This window comes from Parasteatoda tepidariorum, chromosome 7 (assembly GCF_043381705.1).
Source record: "Parasteatoda tepidariorum isolate YZ-2023 chromosome 7, CAS_Ptep_4.0, whole genome shotgun sequence".
NCBI classification, from domain to species: domain Eukaryota; kingdom Metazoa; phylum Arthropoda; class Arachnida; order Araneae; family Theridiidae; genus Parasteatoda; species Parasteatoda tepidariorum.
The window spans coordinates 76969793-76990021 of record NC_092210.1 but is presented as its reverse complement, the minus strand read 5'-3'; the positions used below and the strand labels follow the sequence as shown (position 1 = coordinate 76990021).

At 27.8% G+C, this 20229-nt stretch overlaps 1 protein-coding gene across 1 annotated transcript in view; it reads left to right on the top strand.

Moving 5' to 3' along the window:
- LOC107455669 (rho guanine nucleotide exchange factor 17-like) overlaps window positions 1–20229 on the top strand; it is a 271527-nt gene that overhangs the window by 146739 nt on the left and 104559 nt on the right. Inside the window, exon 2 of the mRNA XM_043057607.2 lies at window positions 1753–1830. Within this exon, the coding sequence (XP_042913541.1) occupies window positions 1753–1830 (78 nt within the window). The remainder of the gene's footprint in view (window positions 1–1752; window positions 1831–20229) is intronic.

The following is a 20229-nucleotide window of genomic DNA, read 5'->3' as shown; positions in this document are numbered from 1 at the left end:
TAATTAATATTTGAATTGCAAATTGTTCATTTTAAAACATTTTATCGTATAATACTAAGTTGTGAAAATCAATCATTTATTTAGAAGCAAAAACTATTTAATCATCTTTAATCTAAGCTTTAATCATCTATTCCTCAGTATAAAATGAATGTGTTGATAAACATATTCAAATGATTTGTGTAATCACTAAAAGATTTCGCCATCTACTCATTGCCCTTCATTAGCGCCATGATTACTTTCTATTTCCTGACAATAAAAGCCTTTTTAAATCAAAATTAAGAATTATTCAATTAAAAGATTATAAAATTTTTCATTATATTGATACGAATATGGTTTTACATATAAAGCTCCTTTTCCATCGAAATAGAGTGTAAAATTAGTCGTTTTATATTGTTGTAATTTTAATTTTTCCGCAAAATTTGTTTTAATTTTTAGTTGTTATGGCGCGTTAAGTATGTTTCATCAAAGAGATAATTTGAGAATAGTGAGAACAATGAATTCTTAGTATTTCTCTGAAATTTAAAATAATAATTTTATACTTATTTATTGTTTAATTCCAAACGTTAATGGAGCACAGTTTAACTTAAAAAATTTTATAAAATTAGATGTAACTGATAAAAAACGTTTCATTTTAAAAGATTATCAAAACTTAAAAGAAATAACAGCATAAAACAATAATGAAAAGCTATATTAAATTAATGTTATAGCAAACACCGTTAAATATGAAATAAAAGTGGATAAATAGGAATAATTTTACAAGCAAATACCGTAATATGTTGTCGCGGTTCTTATTTTCCATTTTAATGAAACTATGACTAAATTACCTGAAATTAAATATAAATTATATGATAGTTTAAAAAATATTAAACAAACGTTTATTAAACACCTCAAAGTACACTGTTCGAAATTTCTCCGAAATAATGGTTCGAAAACAATGTATTTAATTGTTATTTTACCATATTCAAACAAAATAATCAAATAATCATAAATTAAATGGTATTTAAACTGCTAACTGTGAGAAAAACTATTTTTTACCTGATTTTGACTCAATACGGTTAGACAACCAGAATTTTAAAGCCGAAACTAAGCCCATTTAATGAAGGCGCTTAGTTCCTTGCTGATGGGTACATCTGTAATTTAATCTGTCAATCACGTGACTAACAGAACTGGGGTTCGAGTCCCAACGTTGAAACCACAATATTTCCTCCACTCCTTCAGCACATGAAGAGTTTCTAAAGTCCTGCCCTCTCCAATGCTCATTACCTAACGAAACTCCTAGCTTCAATGTCGAGTTATTTTCTTTAATAGTTTTGAAATCATGCTATTTTCAAATGGTAAAAAAAGAAACGTATAGTTTACTATTCAAGGTTTAATAGCCATAATAGTTGTAAATAGGTACGTAAAAATTGTTTCTCACCGTTAATTTTATGGTTAATTGGATAGACAGACTGATGCCAGTTTTTTTACCATAATTTCGCATGAGAATTCTAACAGTATAAAACAAAGGAACCGTTTCATAAAATATACAGAAATAAAATACAGTTAAATATTGAATTATATATAGATAAATTGATTATATTTTGTAAAATATTTCTGGATTTCTGTTAATCAAGTATATCTGCATAAAAAAATTTATGATCCAATAAAAATTAATCGATATGAAATAAAAAATGGCTTGAAAATATGTTTTTTTTGTGTTTTATCAAGACAAATTTGTTTATATCATACATTAAAAAATATTATTTTTTTTAGGACACAAGAACACATATTGTGTCTGAGTTGTATGAAACAGAGATGTCTTATGTTGAGTCTCTTCAAATAATTTTAAGGGTAAGTGACAATTTTTAAATATTACAATAATTTTCAATCTATAGATTAAAAATGTTGACAGGATTCACACGTTTCTCTTGAAACACTGTGATATCCGTGTGAAACTGCATGCTCTGTTGTTAATAATATATTTAAAAAATAAAAATTTTGATGAAGACTAGGAGCCATGTTCCCCTACTCGCTTCTCTCATGATTGCTTCACATTCCTCATTGTTTTTATCTTAAAAGTGGACATTTTCCACGCAAAAAAAGAGAATATTGTGCTAAAAATTATATAATTATTATATTACCATGTAGCAACATCACGTTAAGAATCGTAACAAAGGAAATGATGCTCTTGATTTAAAAAATATTCAACTGCACATGGAAAAAAATTAAACATAGGAATACAAAATAGATGACATAAGACAATTTTCTCGATTGAATAATAATTACTTATTACATCATACTTCTGTTGACTTTTCAATTTACCTTCGTAATTTTAAGCTTCCAACACATATGGTTTTATCACAGCATAACGAAGTCCAACGCTAAACTTAACACCCAACACAGCGACAGTGGTTCTTAAAATTTATTAATAAGAAGAGAAAACTTATTCTAAAATTCTTCATTTTTTACTGTATACCTCGAATCTTCAATTTTTTTAAATAGGAGTCAAATCCAATTGAAATCACTTCAAAAAAGAATTTTTTAATAACTACAACTTATGCATAAATTGAAAAATATGTTCTTAATTCTCAGAGTAAACTTCTTTAATTTCTCTCTTATTTGAATTTTTGCCTTGAATTTTTTTTTATTACAACTATTCAGACAGTCACATGTTTCAGTAATATTTAGGTTTATTTATCTATATTTTGAGCAAATAAATATTAAAACTTAAAGCACACTTTTTAGTGCATATCTCTTTGATTTCAAGTATACATTCAGAAACAAAAGTTCTGAAAGAAAAGGTGCAAAATTTTACACTGTTAAAAATTTCTCAGAAAAAATGGTTAAATAACAATTTATTTAATTGTTATGTCACCACATTCAAGCAAAACAGTCAAATAGCGACAGATAAGATGGTAGTCCAAATGTTAATTTTCAGAATAACCATTTATTAACTGCTTTCACATTGACCAATCAAAATGTTTTCGCACTAGTTAGGCTCACCTAATGAAGCCACTTAGTTCCTTGCAAATGGACAGGGCTAATCTGTCAATCTCATAAACCGACAGAATGGGGGATCGATTCTTCGCGTAGATTTTATATTTCTCCCATTCTCTTCAACGCATGCAGAGTTTCCAGCGTTTTGCTCTTACCAATTTGTGACTCTGGGCTATTAGAATGCGATACTCACATTCACGTAAAAACGGGCAGCACCATGAAGCTGCTAAACTATATACAATGCCCAGTTAAATTACTTTTTTTACGATTTTTAAACCATACTAGTTGTAAACAGAATGAACGGAACGGATAAAAAATGTTCTTGACTGTAAACTTTTCGGTTAATTACTTGAACAGACAGCTGTCGGTTATTTTACCGTAATTTTAAAATGAAAATTCTAACAGTGTATTATGAAAGGAACCCTAATATCCAGAAAAGCAGTTGGCGTTTTGAAGGTCCGTACTGACATAAAGAAGCACCAATTCAAGTTTTCCTTAAACATAAGAGTAAGTTCAAAATTACGTTAGTAGGAATCTGAAATTTGCCACCAAAAAATAACATAACCCAAAAGTAACATAATTCAAATACAACTCAATAATTATTTGAAAATCGCAATTTAAAATTATGTTAAATGAGTGAAGGAAATGAAATATCTCTCTAAATTCATAGTATATTTTTCAACTTTCAAAAATATATTGTTTTTAAAATTAAACCAGTTAAAACAATAATGGACCTTTTCTAAAATAATTATCAAAAAAAAAATCAGAGAGATATTTTTCTTCTAGAACTCCTCACTTTTAAATAATGGAATGAGAAAAGTTTAACGTCAAATTTGTGATCAACCAAGCAGCGAATTTTAACATACTAACCATTTTCCATGTAAAATATGTTTAAAAAAATTGAGATGAAAAAAAAAAACACTTTTTTTAGGCTTACGAAAAATGTCATTTGTTGTTCTTAGAAATGCCCATCTTAAGTATACATAGGTTAAAAATAGTTAGCCCCTTTCTTCTTTTAAAATTGCCCGTTGAACATTAAATTTTGGCATTTTTTATCCTTAGAAAAATAATGCGATTAATCCTTTTTCCAGACAGTAAAAAGTTATGACTTTATTTAATTTTTCCTGATCATGGACTTTAATTGATATTGAATGCTTTCTTTTCTAAGATGATTTTGTTCGTTTTTTTTTTTTTAATATTCTTTTCCTAATTTGAAACAATACATCTCAAAACAAAGATGGTTGAATTGAGTGTTCAAAGTATATTTCAGCAATTTTCTTTTACTTTATCATCTCAAAAATTTTAGTCATTGTTTCATAACATATTATTTTCTAAAAAATCAGCAATAAATTCAAAAACACTGAAAGCAAATTGAAGTATAGTCATTTATTTTTTAAATGAACCAAAAGTTTGAAATTTTAAAGCATAATATTGGAATGAAAAGCATAAGTTAAATAATGAACCATAACATTTTAATTAGGAGAAGGAGGGTTGTAACATATATTTTTTAGCCTGCCTTATATTATTAACTGTACGAATTTGAACGTTAAGAGAGAGAGATTTTTTACTTAACTTTCTTCAAAAAATAGCTGTTTTTCTTTTTAACTGGGCCAGTGACTCAGGGTCAGTGTAAACAAATCATAAAATTCATTATTTAATCAATTTTTGAATACATTGTACTATGCCAATTTTTTAACTGATGCACTTTAAAACATATTAAAAATAAATAGATGAAAGGATGTTCGAAATATAGTTTAATATTTAACGTTAGGTTCGCCATCAGGAAAATTATTAAACAACTTTAGATGTTGCTTTTTAATGCTTGAAAGGAAGTTTTAACACCAAAAAAACTCAAACAATCTGAAGGCAAACTGTAGTAATTCATTTCTAGAATAAACTAAAAAAATTAAAATAATGAACCTAATATTTTCAACTAGGAGTAGAAAATCCAAAAACTCTCAATCTAAAATTCAAAAACTTAAAAAATTGTTACAATTGTAATTAGTCTATTTATTTAAAAAATATTATCTACCTTTAATTTACTAATATATATATTTCAAAAACAAATGTATCATATAGAAAAATTTATCTCACATAACTCTTCTCAGGTGGTCATTATTTTTGCTTATTCTATTTTTCACACTTTTTCGAACAAAAAATCAATTTATATGAGATAAAAAAGATATAAAAGCTTATTTTATCAAAAATAACAAAGTTCACTTCATGCTCTTATATTATTATTATTATTGTTTAAAAGTTTTGTTCTGTTAATGTTCTGTTTGTTCTGTTAATGCATTCATTAAAGTTTAAGATTTTTTGAAATATTATCGAAATTAAATTGCAACTTTTCATTTTTATTTTGGTGTACTTCCCGTTTTTCAATATGTTTAAGCATCTCTTCTTTTTGAACATAAGTAATTTAAATGACTAGCTTCCAGCAAAATATGTACTATATTTTTTATTTTACTCTCAAAACTTACATTCCTGAGTTGAAAAAAAGGAAATGTAGCATTAATTTACTTCATCAAACTTTTTTAGCTATTTTTCAAGGCAAGCTTTTTATAAATGCATTGAAATTTGTATTATAACAATTTATAACCATTCAATAAATTAGTTAAAATTCCATTTCTTTTATAAAAAAAAGCATTTAATTCTATTCTAAGTAATTAAAAAAATTAAAGCGAAAATTATAACGAAATTTTCTTTGCTTTGGGAGAAACCATTTTCTGATAAGAGCTCCGAGTAAAAATTCCGTCAAAGTGATGAAATAATTATTGTCACTTCTTCAGGGAAATAAATTTTGTTAAAAGTAAAGAAATATTTTGCCTTTCTGTTTTTTTCCAAAAGAAGGGGTATCTAACGGGTGGTATTGTGGATCACTTTTTCGTGCGGATGCCATATAAGATCACCATATGAATATCACCCCAACAGCGCAATTAGAAACAGAATGGAGAGATAAATTACATTACAACTCACTGACGACCATACAGCACCGGTCGGCTTATTTCGTCAATATAGTTTCGATCGTCTAGTTTTAATTTTAATTAACAAACTCCCATCATGTTCTGGGTTGAGGAACTATTTTCTCATATATTTGAGAGTTCGCCTTTCGTCATGTGATTTCATGACAAAATGATTCTCAAAATTAATGAAATGCAGCTCGACGATTGCTGAATCGTTAAAAGTGAAAGTTTTATTTCTGAGAATTAATGAATCTGAGAAACATGCCAAACAGAGAATGAATTGATTAAAGGCACACACTAAAAGGAATAATAATAAAATCAGGGAACACTTCGAACACATTTTAATATATAAAATCACATGACGAACTATCATATATTAACGAACGAATTCAAGAAAAATCTGGAACAAAATATAGCGAAATAATTTCAATAAATATTTTTTGCCATAATTTCATATATTATTAAAAACATTTTTAACTTGACGATACCATCGTTAAACACTAAACAATTATGAAATTCGAAATTAGGGGAAACAGCAGCTAGTATGGACAAGTTTACTAAGTTTTCCACAAAAAAAAATCATAATCAACTTATCATCATTTTTAACTTATAGTATAATAATTTGAGCGATTTATTCATTTCGAATGATAGATATATGCTAGTTTAGATGAGTACTTTTTAATTAACTTGATTTAAAAGCACACTGACTTGAGAACAGGTGTGGATAAATTATACAATTGAATATTTAATTTATACTTTCACCAATAAAAAAACAAATAAAACTAATTACAATTTAAAAATACTGTCTAGAATAGATAATCTGAGAAAAGCTTATTTCAATGAGTATTAAAACTTAATAAATGATATTTAAATATTAAATAAATCCCAAATATTACATTGGAAGCCAATTATTAATCTTTATTTAATAGAGGAAAAGATTATTTTATTAATTAAATTAAATTTTGCCTTTTTAAGTTTTTTTAATCAACTGCAACTAATATGAATTGATAGAAAGTAATCAAATTGATGAAGTGGTATTAAGTGATGGCAAACAAGTTTTAATGTTCTCTGCTTTAATGGCATTCTCCTTAATTACATATTCTTTTAACTAGATTACATCATGTTAGTTACGTAAACGTTTCCTGTCTTTGCTTTTATTTTCTGCCTCTTTGAAATGATAAAAATAATAGCTTTCTGGGGACGTTTATACAAATGTTATCTGATAGAAATCATTCATATTATGATAAAAAAAAACTATTTCGCTTAAATTTCAAAAATCATCAACCAATTAAGTTAATATTGGCTAAATAACCAATAATATTTAGCCAATTAAAGGCTCAATATTATAATCATTCTTTTTACTTAATTGCATATCTTATGTGGATAGGAGAACGTTAGTTTCAAAAAGTAACGAATTAAAGTAAAGATATTTAAAGTTAAATTAAGAATTTCGAAGTAAAGAGTGAACTTTATAAAAATTAGCTAGTAAAGAAATACCTGGATAAATCAGAAAAGTAGTATGGTTAATTTACTTAAATCTAATAATAATTAATACCATAAACTTTCTTTTTTTTTGTCGTATGCCTTTTTCGGCAGTGGGGGGAACGATTGTTCCTGTTTTTCATTCTGCGCCATCTATGGCCAGGAATTCGACTTCTGCCACGCCATTTATACAACCACAACCCGCTTATGGGGCGGGTAACATTCACTCACATTCACACCCAAAGGAAAAAGGACATGTCTTGCCCGGGATTCGAACCCAGGACCTTTCTGATGCAAGGACAGTTCCCTGCCCCCTACACAGGCTGATCGGCTTAAACTTTCATTAAAATGAGTGAATATAACTGAATTTTAATGCTTTAGTTTGATTAGTTATTCGAGTGTAACACATTGTTTTCGTCTTTGCCAGCTAAGTTTAAACCTCTTTTATATTAAGCCCGAGAAAAGGTTGGATTACCATTATATTTAAGCATCATCTGATTCACCAAAATGCTCTGTTGTCATTTGCAACCACTGAAATATTTGACGAATGTGTTTCCACAATGGTGGGCCAGATCAATGCCTTCTGCGAGTTTCCAACAATATTTATCTTTTAAACTTATTTTCAAAAGTAATGAAGTATAAAGAAAAGTACTCAGTTTTTAAAGTAAGTTTATATATATATATATATATNAGTTTATATATATATACAAAAATAAATAAGTACAAAGAAAAGTATTCACTTTAAAAAGTAACGAATTTCAAGAGAAAAAAAAAGCTTAACATCGAATTTCTATTAACGATTTAACGCTTTCCTTCACAGAGAATTTTTTATTGGAGAAGGATAAAAAAGAAAAAAAACCTGAGCAATGCTGTTTTAGAAACTAAGCAGTAAAACATTCTGGATAGACTTGCTCTCGTAATATCTATTAGACTTGAATAAACCGTATTTCTCTTTATTATTTCCTAAATCCTGAAAAGGAAACCTTTTCTTTGAAGCTTTTTAAGTTATTCTAAAAAAGAGCCCTATAATCTTTTTATGTTAAAATAAAATCTACTTTTCTAACAAACTTCGGTGCTTGTTGTATGCGTTTCTTAGAAAATATTGATTCACCTCACAATTTAACAAAATTAAGTTTTCGAAATTTATTCCGAATATCTTGGATATAATATTGATCTTCCTATTATTCCTTTGATATCTGTTTTCTATTGACTTTGAACTTCAAGCGTGAAAGCGAATAAATGATGTAGAAATTTGTTTGGATTTCAATTAAGTGTAGTGGACAGGTTTCAAAACCTATGAATAATGTAAACTGTCTTTTGAATAGGATGTTCAAACAGATTTGAAGCAAAAATGCGTTTCGTAACAGGAGAGCTACTCACTCAACAGAATTTGAAGGGAACGAGAAAAGTAATAAATATTTTCGCGTGACTTGTTTCGCGTGAATTTGCATTTTAAACTTTCTTACATGAAGTGAAGTATATATAATATGTAAAAATTCTTGTTTTATCAATTAAACTAAAAATGAAAACCAAAATTTTGTAATTTTTAATGCAAGCATTAATTTAATGTGATAGTAATATTAATAAAACAGAAATGTTCATGTTAGTACCGCTCAATTTTATTTTTCTGATAATAAATTTTATTTTTACTTATTTTGTCGAGAAATTTTTACATAAATTGAAAACATTTTGCACACAATTATAAAATTCATTTATCTAAAAGTAATTCAATGTGAAACATAGCTTTTTACAAATATTTATAATTTTTTATTTTATTATTTTATTAAATAATAGTCGAAAAAATTTTGAATTGAATGGTTTATAATTTTTATATCATTTTACAAAATGTAACTTTAGATGGTAAAATACAAAGTTTGAGCAAAATCGGTTGAATAGTACCTGAGAAAGTGACGAATAGTTAATGAGAAATTTAAAAACAAGTCTTTTTCAAAATACAATTTCTTAAGAAGAATTCAACCTATTTCGCTCAAACTTTGTATTTTGGCATTTAAATTTACATTCCTTAAAATAGTGCAAAAATCATATAAAATCATATCAAAGAAGTTAAAAAAATTTAATAAAAATTTTAACGATTCAAAATACAACAAGGTAGCCATTCCTTGTCACTAATTTTTCAAACACGACTTATTGAATATGCAAGTTCGAAATTTTTTCGAAATAGAGAAGAAAAAATTAAAGAGAAGAAAAAAAAATTCAGGTTTTTAAGTAAGAGGGTTTTAGTATTTTTATAATATTTTTTTAATGTGGAAAAGCTTGATAACTTTTAAACATTTGCACAAGTAAACATTTATTACAACTCAGAAAGGTATATCTTAAACCGAACTGAAATAAATTTCAATCTAAGTCTTATAGGAAAATAAATATTTACAAAATTGTAATACACAAATTTTTAAGTAATAAAGCTTTTCACTATACTAAGAAAGACATTTTGAAGTCAAATCAGTACATAATTCAAATAATTATTCGATCTGGTTTTATTGATAAGTATTCTGAATTTTTAATTTTGTCAAAAGAATCAAGATGTCAAATTTATATGCGTACTGATATGCAATCCTGGTATATCTACCAGTCAATGAGAATGGAAATTTGGTAACTGTTTCGTTCCTTGAGATTTAAGAAATACTTTTTTTTCTCGAAAAATGAAAAATTCATTATTAGAACTATAATCTAATATATTTTCCTTCTTAAGAATTGAAGATCATAATCTCCAAATCTATAAACAACTTCCAGTCTACTGACATAATGCACAACAATGTTTCTTTATATATATATATNATATATATATATATCGTTGGTTAATGAAGGAGTAAAGAGAAAATTGGTACTTTACTGCATCTTAAAAACTTTCTTTTGCGAATTTCTGTTTAAATATTCGCAGCATGATTTAGCAACTGCACATGGAAGTGTACACCAGTTTTGCCAATTTACGATCTCTCGTGGGAGATATTTGACGAATAAATAAAAAAAAAATTTCAAGATGCCCCCTTTAGCCCCGAATTTACATTAGCCTTCCCCTCCTTTATAATTAAAGAATGTGTCTGATACTCCTTTGAACATTTTTGAAAACCTCAAAAATGACCATTCTTTGGCAGGTCTTTCTGATATGTTACTTATAAAAAATCAAATCAAGTTCAGAGCGGGTCAATTTTAAAATCTTTACCTAATATCTTTTATTTAAAAAGAAACATTCTTGGATTGAAGGAACTAATAAAAAAATGTTTCGAATACTCTTTCGAACGTTTTTAAATTTTTCTAAACGCAAAAAATTGACCATTCTTTGATAGTCATTTCTGATGTGAGACTTAATGAAAATGCAAGTTTACAATCTTTGAAGTATCTTTCATTAAAAAAAAAGTTTTAGGTTAGAAGCACTGACTAAGAAATGCTCCTGGTACTCTTTTAAATACATTTAAACTATTTAAAATACAACAGAAATATCATTCTTTCATGACATTTCTGATTTATGATTTATTAATATTACAAGTTTGAAATCTTTGTTAAATATCTTCCGTTTAAAAAAACATTCCTTGGTTAATGTTACTTATCAAAAATATTTTTTATCTGCTTTTAAAAAAATTTTAAATGATACAAAACTCAATAAAGTGAACATTCTTTGATTTCTGATGTGTGACTTTCTAAAAACGCAAGTAAGTTTGAAATCCTTTTTCTTTTCGAACTCTTATTCTATCACAAATAGTTTCAACCTTATACATTTAAACAATCCTGTTTTCTTTTATGCTTGAGAAAATAGTGCCGCTAAAACTCCTCCTAAAACCAAACCCTTGTTCGCGTTACAAGAAAATAAAAATCCAGCTCAATATATTTGGAAACAAATCTGTCGTTTGGGATGGAAATTTCGTTTCATAACACCTAAATTCTCTAAGCCATCATCAATCACGAAGCGCGTCAGACAACGTCTCTAGTGATCACTGAAAGAGAAAATGTCTTTCAGCGTCAATGATAGCGTCTTGCAATGCAAATCAATTATTGTTCCTTTCGTCATCGATGCTTCCAATCTCTTCGCTGGCGAGAAATAAACGTCAAAGTGGATTGCGCCTTCTTAAGAGCCTCCGAGCGAAGAGTTTTATTTTATGAGACATTAAACGTCGCAAAAGATTGCTCAGTTACTCAACTATAGCTATGGATCTATAGTAAAAAAGACGATTTATTATAAATCATATTAATCTACATCATATTCGAATCATTCTTTTTATATTCAAATTTGTAAATAAAGAAGAATTCGTGTTTGTTGATAGGACAACAAGTAAAAAAGTCTCTGAAAGAAAATTTTTAAAAAAAATAGTTATTTATATATTGCCTTGTCTTGTTTCTGTAACAGCTAGATTTTTCGATTATATTAACAAATAAATTTGCCTTATTGATTCAATTTTTGCCATAATAATGCTAGATTTTGACGCAAATGTCGATAACTTTCTTCTTTTTACTTATCTAAACGTTTTGTTTCTTATACTATTTTTGATATTTCTTTTGAAAAAAACATTTATTAGTTTTTTGAATAAATTAGCGGATTCCAGTTTCTATTTTAATTTTCTTTTTGTCATTCTTCACTAACAAAAGGTGTACCGATGTACAATACTAAAATAAAAATAAATTCGTCATTGTTTTGGACTAACAATCGGCTGAAATGAAATCGGTTGCGTATGAATTCAATATTTTTAATTCAAACATTATATTCATAAGCAAGCTATTTGTTCATATACATTAAAAAACGTTATTAGTTCACACTCATAGAATTTTCAGTCTGAAATAACGTAATATAACCGACAGCAGTCTGTCCATCCGATTAACCATAACGTTAACGGTAAAGAACAGTTTTTACCTTTGTAGTTTTCAACACAATTTTAAATTGCGATTTTCAAATAATTATTGAGTTGCTGATTTTCGGATTACGTTAATTTTTGGTGATAAGTTTTAAACTTCTATTAATGTAATTTTGAGCTTACTTGTATGTTTAAGGAAAACTTGAATTGGTGGTTCTTTATGTCAGTACGGACATAAAGAACCACCAGTTTTCAGCTTAAAAACGCTAACTGCGTCTCTGGATATTAGGGTTCTTTTCATAATACACTGTTGGAATTTTTATTCTAAAATGTTGGTAAATTAACCGGCAGAGGTCTGCTTATCCAATTAACCGTAAAGTTTGCCGTAAGGAACATTTTTTACAGTTACTGTTTCGTAACCGTTTTCAACTAGTGTGGTTAAAAGACCATGAATATAAAACTATTTTTTAACATTCACAATTAGCATGGCTTCAAAATTGTAAAAGACAAATTTAACTGGACATTGGAGAAACTATGCTTTTCATTAGATAATGGGTATTAGAGTTAGGTAGTGGTTGAATTGTATTTTATCAAATGAACCGTTCAATATGGTTAAATTTGTTTATCCACTGGCTTTCCCCGTCGTAAGAAATGGGAAATGCTAGACTTTTTTGTGTTTAGTAGCCACTGGCAACTTTTGATGGGTTGAAGGGATGGAGAAAATATTGTGATATCAACGATAGGAATCGAACCCCCGTTCTGTCTGTCATAAGAGTGATAGATTATGTCTCCCGGCTATAATATATACTCATCTACAAGGAACTAAGCAGCTAAGGTGGGTCAAGTTAGAGTTTGAATACCGTCTTATTTACGGTTATTAGACTGTTTTGTTTGAATATGGTGAAAAAATGAATAAATAAATTGTTAATTAACCATTTTTTGCCAAGAAAGTTCTAACAGTACATGTGTAGCCAGTTTTTTCAAAAATTTGATATAGGTTTAAATTTAGTTTTTAAATATATTTTTTTAAAAATACATTAAGCTGTAACAGGTAATTTACAGTCGATGCCTGGTATTTAATTGTGGAATAAAAACAATAAAAATGTAGACTCTGAAAATGAAGCAGATAATTCTTTATAGTATTGAGGTAATTCAATGTCAATTATGACAGGTTAATAAGAAAATTTCTAATTTAAGGCTAGAGCCTTTGTCCTAATTATTTTATTTTAAATTTTCATTACATTATTTGCTACTATTTATTGTAGCAATATGCATTCTTTTTATTTTGGGGATTCTTCGAAAAGTTTGTTAAGTACAGAGGTAATCAATTATTTTGTAAGAGCATTTTCCAAAATTGGAACATGTTTCTCTGAAATAAGTTAAAAGCTACTTTGGTCTAATTTGGAAAGAGAATACTTTAATTTGTCCCTTAAGTGGAGATTCATCAATGAAAATTTATCTTCTCACTTAAAACCACGCTCTTGATTCTGGAAACTTTTTTTAATTGCTGGATTTTTTTTATTCTCTTTTTAATTTCTTAAATTAAAATGTTTTTAGTGTGTTTTATGACTAAAATTTTAAACTTCAGCTTTTTTGTTTCTAAACTTAGTTAATGAAAAAAAAAAATTTCAATTCTCTTTCATGCCATAAATTCAAACTTAGTAAGAAATGTTTTTGAAAGTTGTTTAGACATAAAGATATCGTATTAGTAAGATATAGCCATAAAAGAAAAATCATGGAAAATATGCTTCAAAGTTTTATATTACGTATTTTCATACGCAATATTAACCCAATAAAATGCAATATTATTAACCAGAAAAATTATAACCAAATTATGAAGATAAAAAATAATTCAACTATAATTTATATCTATATGTAAAGATTTAAAACAGATATCTTTGGATTAAAAATAGATACGTGATGATTAAAACAGAAATTGAAAAGTAGTGAGACATGTGCTTCCATTTTATTACATATAAATGCAACATAAAAATAAAACCATAATAATAAAATAAGATTCTCACAGTTCATAAAATGAAGAATACGAAGAAATATTCTTCAAATTGTTTAAATATTGCTTGTTGTATCTATCAACTTTTAATTTAGTAATTAAAAAATCAACTTGATTTAGACTATATCAAATTAAATCCAAAACCATCGTTGTTTTTAATTTTTTTATGATTTTTTAAGGACATACTACATTTATCCTATAAAATTTATTTTAACTAACTATGGAAAGAGATTATATTAATAATTATTTTAATATTGTTCCACATTTCAATTTTCAACCATCATTTTACTCATATATATATTACGTTAGATTTTATCGACTTAATCTTAATTTTAAGACCATCATTCTCATTCGTTTCATTCTGTGTAATTTTTATGGAACATAATCATTTTATATTAAAATAATTATTTAAACTAATTATGAAAAAGGGATTTTTTAAATATTTATCTAAGTTATCCTACCTTTATTTTAGTTATAAAAAGTTTATCTTAAATTAGACGTTATAGAATTAATCTTAATTTTGCTACCATTATTGATTTTATTTTTTATAATTTTCATGGCGCAAATTAATTTTGCATTGTAATAATTACTTTGTATAAAGTTTATTATTTACGAAGATATATCATTATTTAACACCTTTCAGCCGAGATTATAATATCTAATAAAAAATAAAAGTCATTTTTGGCATAGCTTGAACACATTATTTTTCAAATTATTTTCATTATATTTTACAGAATAAAAAGAGGTTTTATTTTTGTTTTGATGCAAAAACAAGCAGCAATTCTATTGAACTAAAAAATTAAAACTTAAAAATACATAATAAATTTTGCTCTGTAAACGAATGTATTCAAGTATATTTTTGAGGTGTAATCTGAGATAATTGTTTACTTAGGTATAAAAAGAATTAGTGTTACATAAAAAAGTGCTTACATAAGCGATTGTAACATTTTCATAACAAATCGTTCAGAAAATTTCGTTGTAATTTTTCCATAATTTAACATAATCTCGTGGGTTTTCAAATGATTTAAGCTACCTTAAATAAATTTGTTGCAATTTAAAAACTTATATTAAGCTCAATATAAATTTTAATTTGGTTTTAACTTAATGTATTTTAGTTCATTATTATCACATTGGCTATTATGCAAAAGTAAGAGAACAATACTAAATGAAAGGATACTTTTAAGCAATTTAGCACAGTAAAAATAGAGCTTTATGCATTCAAACAATGAAGCGTCCTACCCAGAAGTGAGTCGTCATGTAACCTCCATTTAGTAAGTGGTAAATAGTTGCGCGACCACACGCGTCGAGTTTCCGTGGGTAGAGGCGTCATTAAAGGGACAGTAACTTAAACATTGCCTGCTAGTCATGCGGTTCCTGTTTTTTTTCGGCAATAGAACCCTAAAATATTAACTTTATTTCGTCAGAACGCCAAAGCTCATTCGCGATTTTGAATACATTGACCAAAAGAAAATATAGTGAATTATTTTGATAAGATTTAACGAGACGAAAATGGTTTAAAAACTTCAATCTTAAAATTAGAAAATCTATTCCACCGTCGCAATCTGACAGTTTCCAAACATACACCAAAATTAGAGAAAATAAGTCACGTACGCAGTTAATGTATCCGAACTTGGAATAAGCTTTCTAAATTGTTGGTGTTAAGACTTTACACCCTTTGATGTACACTGAAGAGCCAAAAAAACTGGTACAAGCATGAGTATGCAAATAAAGGGGTATGGAGACAATCAAAGTACAGCGCTGCGATCCGCAAAGCGTATATAAGACAACGAGTGTCTAGCACAGTTTTTAGATCAGTTACTGCTGCTACAATGCCAGGTTATACAGATTTAAGTGAGTTTGAACGTGGTGTTATAGTCGGCGCACGGGAGATGGGACATAGCATCTCCGAGATAGCAATGAAATTTGGATTTTCACGTACGACTACTTCACGAGTATACCGTGAGTATCGGAAATCCGGTAAAACATCAAATCTACGACATCGCTGCGGCGAAAAAAGATCATGCAAGAACGATATCAGAAGATATCCCCACCCCCTCTTACTCCCACTGGTTTATGGACAGCCCTGCAGTATTCATGGTGTCAATTATCTCCAGCACTACTTCACACATTGATCGAATCCATGCCACGTCGTATTGCGGCACTTCTGCGAGCTTGCGGGGGCCCTACGCGATATTAGGCAGGTATACCAGTTTTTTTGGCTCTTCAGTGTATGAACGAACGCTCAATTCGGTATTACGTTGATATAACTTATGCATTCATACAATCTTTGGAGTGTTTCAAAGCAAAATTTGGAAATATATTACACCATAGTTTTTTCAATGCTGCGATTTTTGTGTTGTTGTTGTTGTTGCTGTTGCTCCTAATCTCGGAATCGTCTGGGAGCGCTAGACGACTCCTATGAATCCTAACACATCCAAAAAGTCCATAAAAAGACTGGAGTCTCGCAGGACCTCATCTTTACCGAACCCCAAACAAGTCAGAATATGCGCAGGGGAGGCCATGTCTGTCGAGCACCAATGACATTCAGGATAAGTTTTTTGGCCTCGGTTGAAAGTAAGGAATCTAGTGTGGCCACTCAAGAAGCGTGAAAAGGCAGTTTGAAGGGCTCTCGGTTTAAGATTGAAAGATTCTCCCGATTTTTTGTGTTGTAAAGATAATTATGTTCCCATAAGAAGATTTACATAAATCATTCAAATAATTCTATAATATTTAATTTCTATTTGCTTCTGTTTTAAGCCTAGTTCGGGTTCTTCCTGATATTCTCCATATGCTATATGTTCGATTAACAAGCTAATTTTATTTTAAGAATTATTGTATATATGTATCCTAGTATATAAATAAACTTAAAACAGTGGCTTGAAATTAACTTTACTGGTTATTATGTGTATCATATCTTACTTTACTGATTTTTATGTATGTCATATATATCTTTACATATCTGCTTTTTATCAACTATCAATAGTTATGTTTTTAAATGCAATTTCTAACTATAGCAATATAGGGATAGCCCCTCATCAAACACCCAAGGTCAATGTCATGAATTCATGAAAATCTTGTCGATAATGGCGTAAAACTTTTCACGTCTTGTTAAACATAACGAATCAAGTTTTGGGCGCTTTTACAATATTCATGAGTGCGTCTTCTAAGCATTGCACTTAAAACTAATCAATAACTATTGAATCACAGAGAGAAGCTCGAGAGTTTACTTAGTTCCGATTCACTCACAGTTCATTACGTGATACATCAGTTTCTGACTTTTGAATAAATAATGTTTTCTTTGAAACTAATATTTTAAGAGACACCTTTTAATCGGAACGTGTAGTAGAATTTTTTCAAACTTATTGTTTTTTGAATCAGTAAATGGGCGTTATAATATTATATGTAATACCTGAATTCCCGTTTTTCATATGGGAGAAAATATGCTATAAATTGAAAGTATATCTATATTAATAAACCCTACTCACAAGGGAAACTAGGGAAGTGTGACTCGCCAATTTTGAAATAAACTAGTGGGATGTATGCCTTATGAGGAATAATTTTTAGGGAGCAACATTCGTTTCGGCCCATAGAAGGTCCTGTGAGAGATAAAAAATAGTTCAATATATATAAAAATCGGTATTTCATTACTTCAATACAGACTATTAGTTATTGTAATTGTCTCATACTCCAATTAATTTTGTGGTATTTTCACGTACTATATAATGCATATTTATTGTCGAAATTGATTTCGAAAATTTTATATATCTGTAGTTTTTTAGAAAAACCTGTTAGGTTAATTTTAAAAAAAATTTACATCAAATTTTTTTAATTTTTTTTCCAAAAAACTTTCCAAATTAGTTGGAGTATGTAATTGAAAATCAATTAATAATTAATTAACAATTAAATAATAATTCATTAACAACTAATTAGTAATTAATTTTCTGACTGATTTATTAATAAGCAAATTAATTAATCATCCAATTTATAACAAATTAATTGGAGTATGAGACAATTACAATAACTAATAGTCTGTATTGAAGTAATGAAATACCGATTTTTCTATATATTGAACTACTTTTTACCTCTCACAGGACTTTCTATGGGCCGAAACGAATGTTAATTAATTTATTAGTTAGCAAATTAATTAATCATCCAATTAATTACAAATTAATTGGAGTATGAGACAATTACAATAACTAATAGTCTGCATTGAAGTAATAAAATACGGATTTTTCTATATGTTGAATTATTTTTTATCTCTCACAGGACCTTCTATGGGCCGAAACGAATGTTGTCCCCAAAAATTATTCCTCATAAGGCCATCCCACTAGTTTATTTCAAAATTGGCGAGTCACTTCCCTAGTCTCCCTTGTCAGTCATACTCAAAACTGAAAAGCATGAACTAACTCAATTAAAAAAGTAAAATAAGTTTAAATTCTTATATTATAATATATTGCCCTACAAGATGAATTTACATTAGATGATTATAAAAAAAGCTCAACTTTTTATTCAATTTCAGTCGACACCGAAAATAATATTATTGAACTCTCCCTCTACATTTTAATCAAAATCCGGCACAATCAAGGAATTTGACTGATGAATTGGAGTTTTAGAGCATAATTATTAGTTTTTTCTTCTACCCTATACTTTATACGTTTTGTAAGTTAAAAGTACTTCATTACAAGCTTAACTACACTGTAAAATCTGTGGTGTAATAGCTCACCAAATTTGGCGGTAAATAACCCAAAAAGTTTGATGAAAGTACACTTATCATCAAATTCAGCGTTAAGAATTTAATTAATTTATTTTAAGAATTAGTATGCGCATGCGTCCTAAAATATGTTACTACTTTAATTACATTTTTGAAATAACTTTTCTACCTCTTTTTTTTGTATCAGATCTTATTTTTAATATGAATTTTGGTGCTAAGGTACACTAAATTTTTTTAGAGTATATAAATAAAATACTGACTTTGAAAATCATTCCTGTTAAACTAGCAAGCACTGATGATATATTTGAGATAAATGAAGAAGAAAAATAATTTTTTAACAATGAAGAATGGTAAACCAAGAAGAATGATTCGTTTTTCACGCATTTTTCCCTAAGGTGCTAATTGAAATTTGTTTTACGATTAAAATCGTGAGCTGAAATTGCCCATAAAACTGGCTGTCAAAATTTCAGGTCAGAAAAAATTATTATGGACCTAACAGAGAGAAACACATACAGACTTTTTATTACTATTGTTCATATTATTATTGTTAATATTATTATTATTAAATATAATTTTGGAAAACTACGCAAAGTTTATAGGTTGATTTTAATTGATTTCACCGTCATATGACACACCCCCAGCGAGAATAATACAACTGACACACAACTGTGTATATACAACTGCTAAATCTTCATTTACAATTATTTAAACAATTAAATTTAAATAATGAATAATCTTTTTCTATAAAATTTTGCAGAATAATATTGGTTACTTTAAAGTTATGGATCAAGGCATTTTTTTATTATTATTTTTCTTACAAATTTCCTTGAAATTTCAAAATTGAACTTTTTTTCCTCAATATGTGTTCGAGTTGCAGAAAGTTTAGAAAATACGAAACTATCACCTTTAAAGTAAAAATTCAAATTGCTGATTCAAAATTAATGTTTCATGAACAAAGGTTGTGAACAAAATCAATGTTTTTAAGTAGAAATATTTAAGACTTTAAACTAAAACGTAAAAACATTCAAAGCACACATAATAAAATGGTAAAAGCTTTAATACATATTAAAATTGAACTTTATTATAATGCGTGTATGAAATTTCCAATGAAAATCTCCGCATTGAATATGAATTATAAAACTGTGAAATTATTAATTACCATTAAATTTAAATGTCGAAATAATAAACGTATAATTTGTTTAATTTTAAAAAATTCTTACATTTAAAATGTATTTTCAAATTTCCGTTATCCAGAGTAAAGTTTGTATTCGTAACTTTAAATGT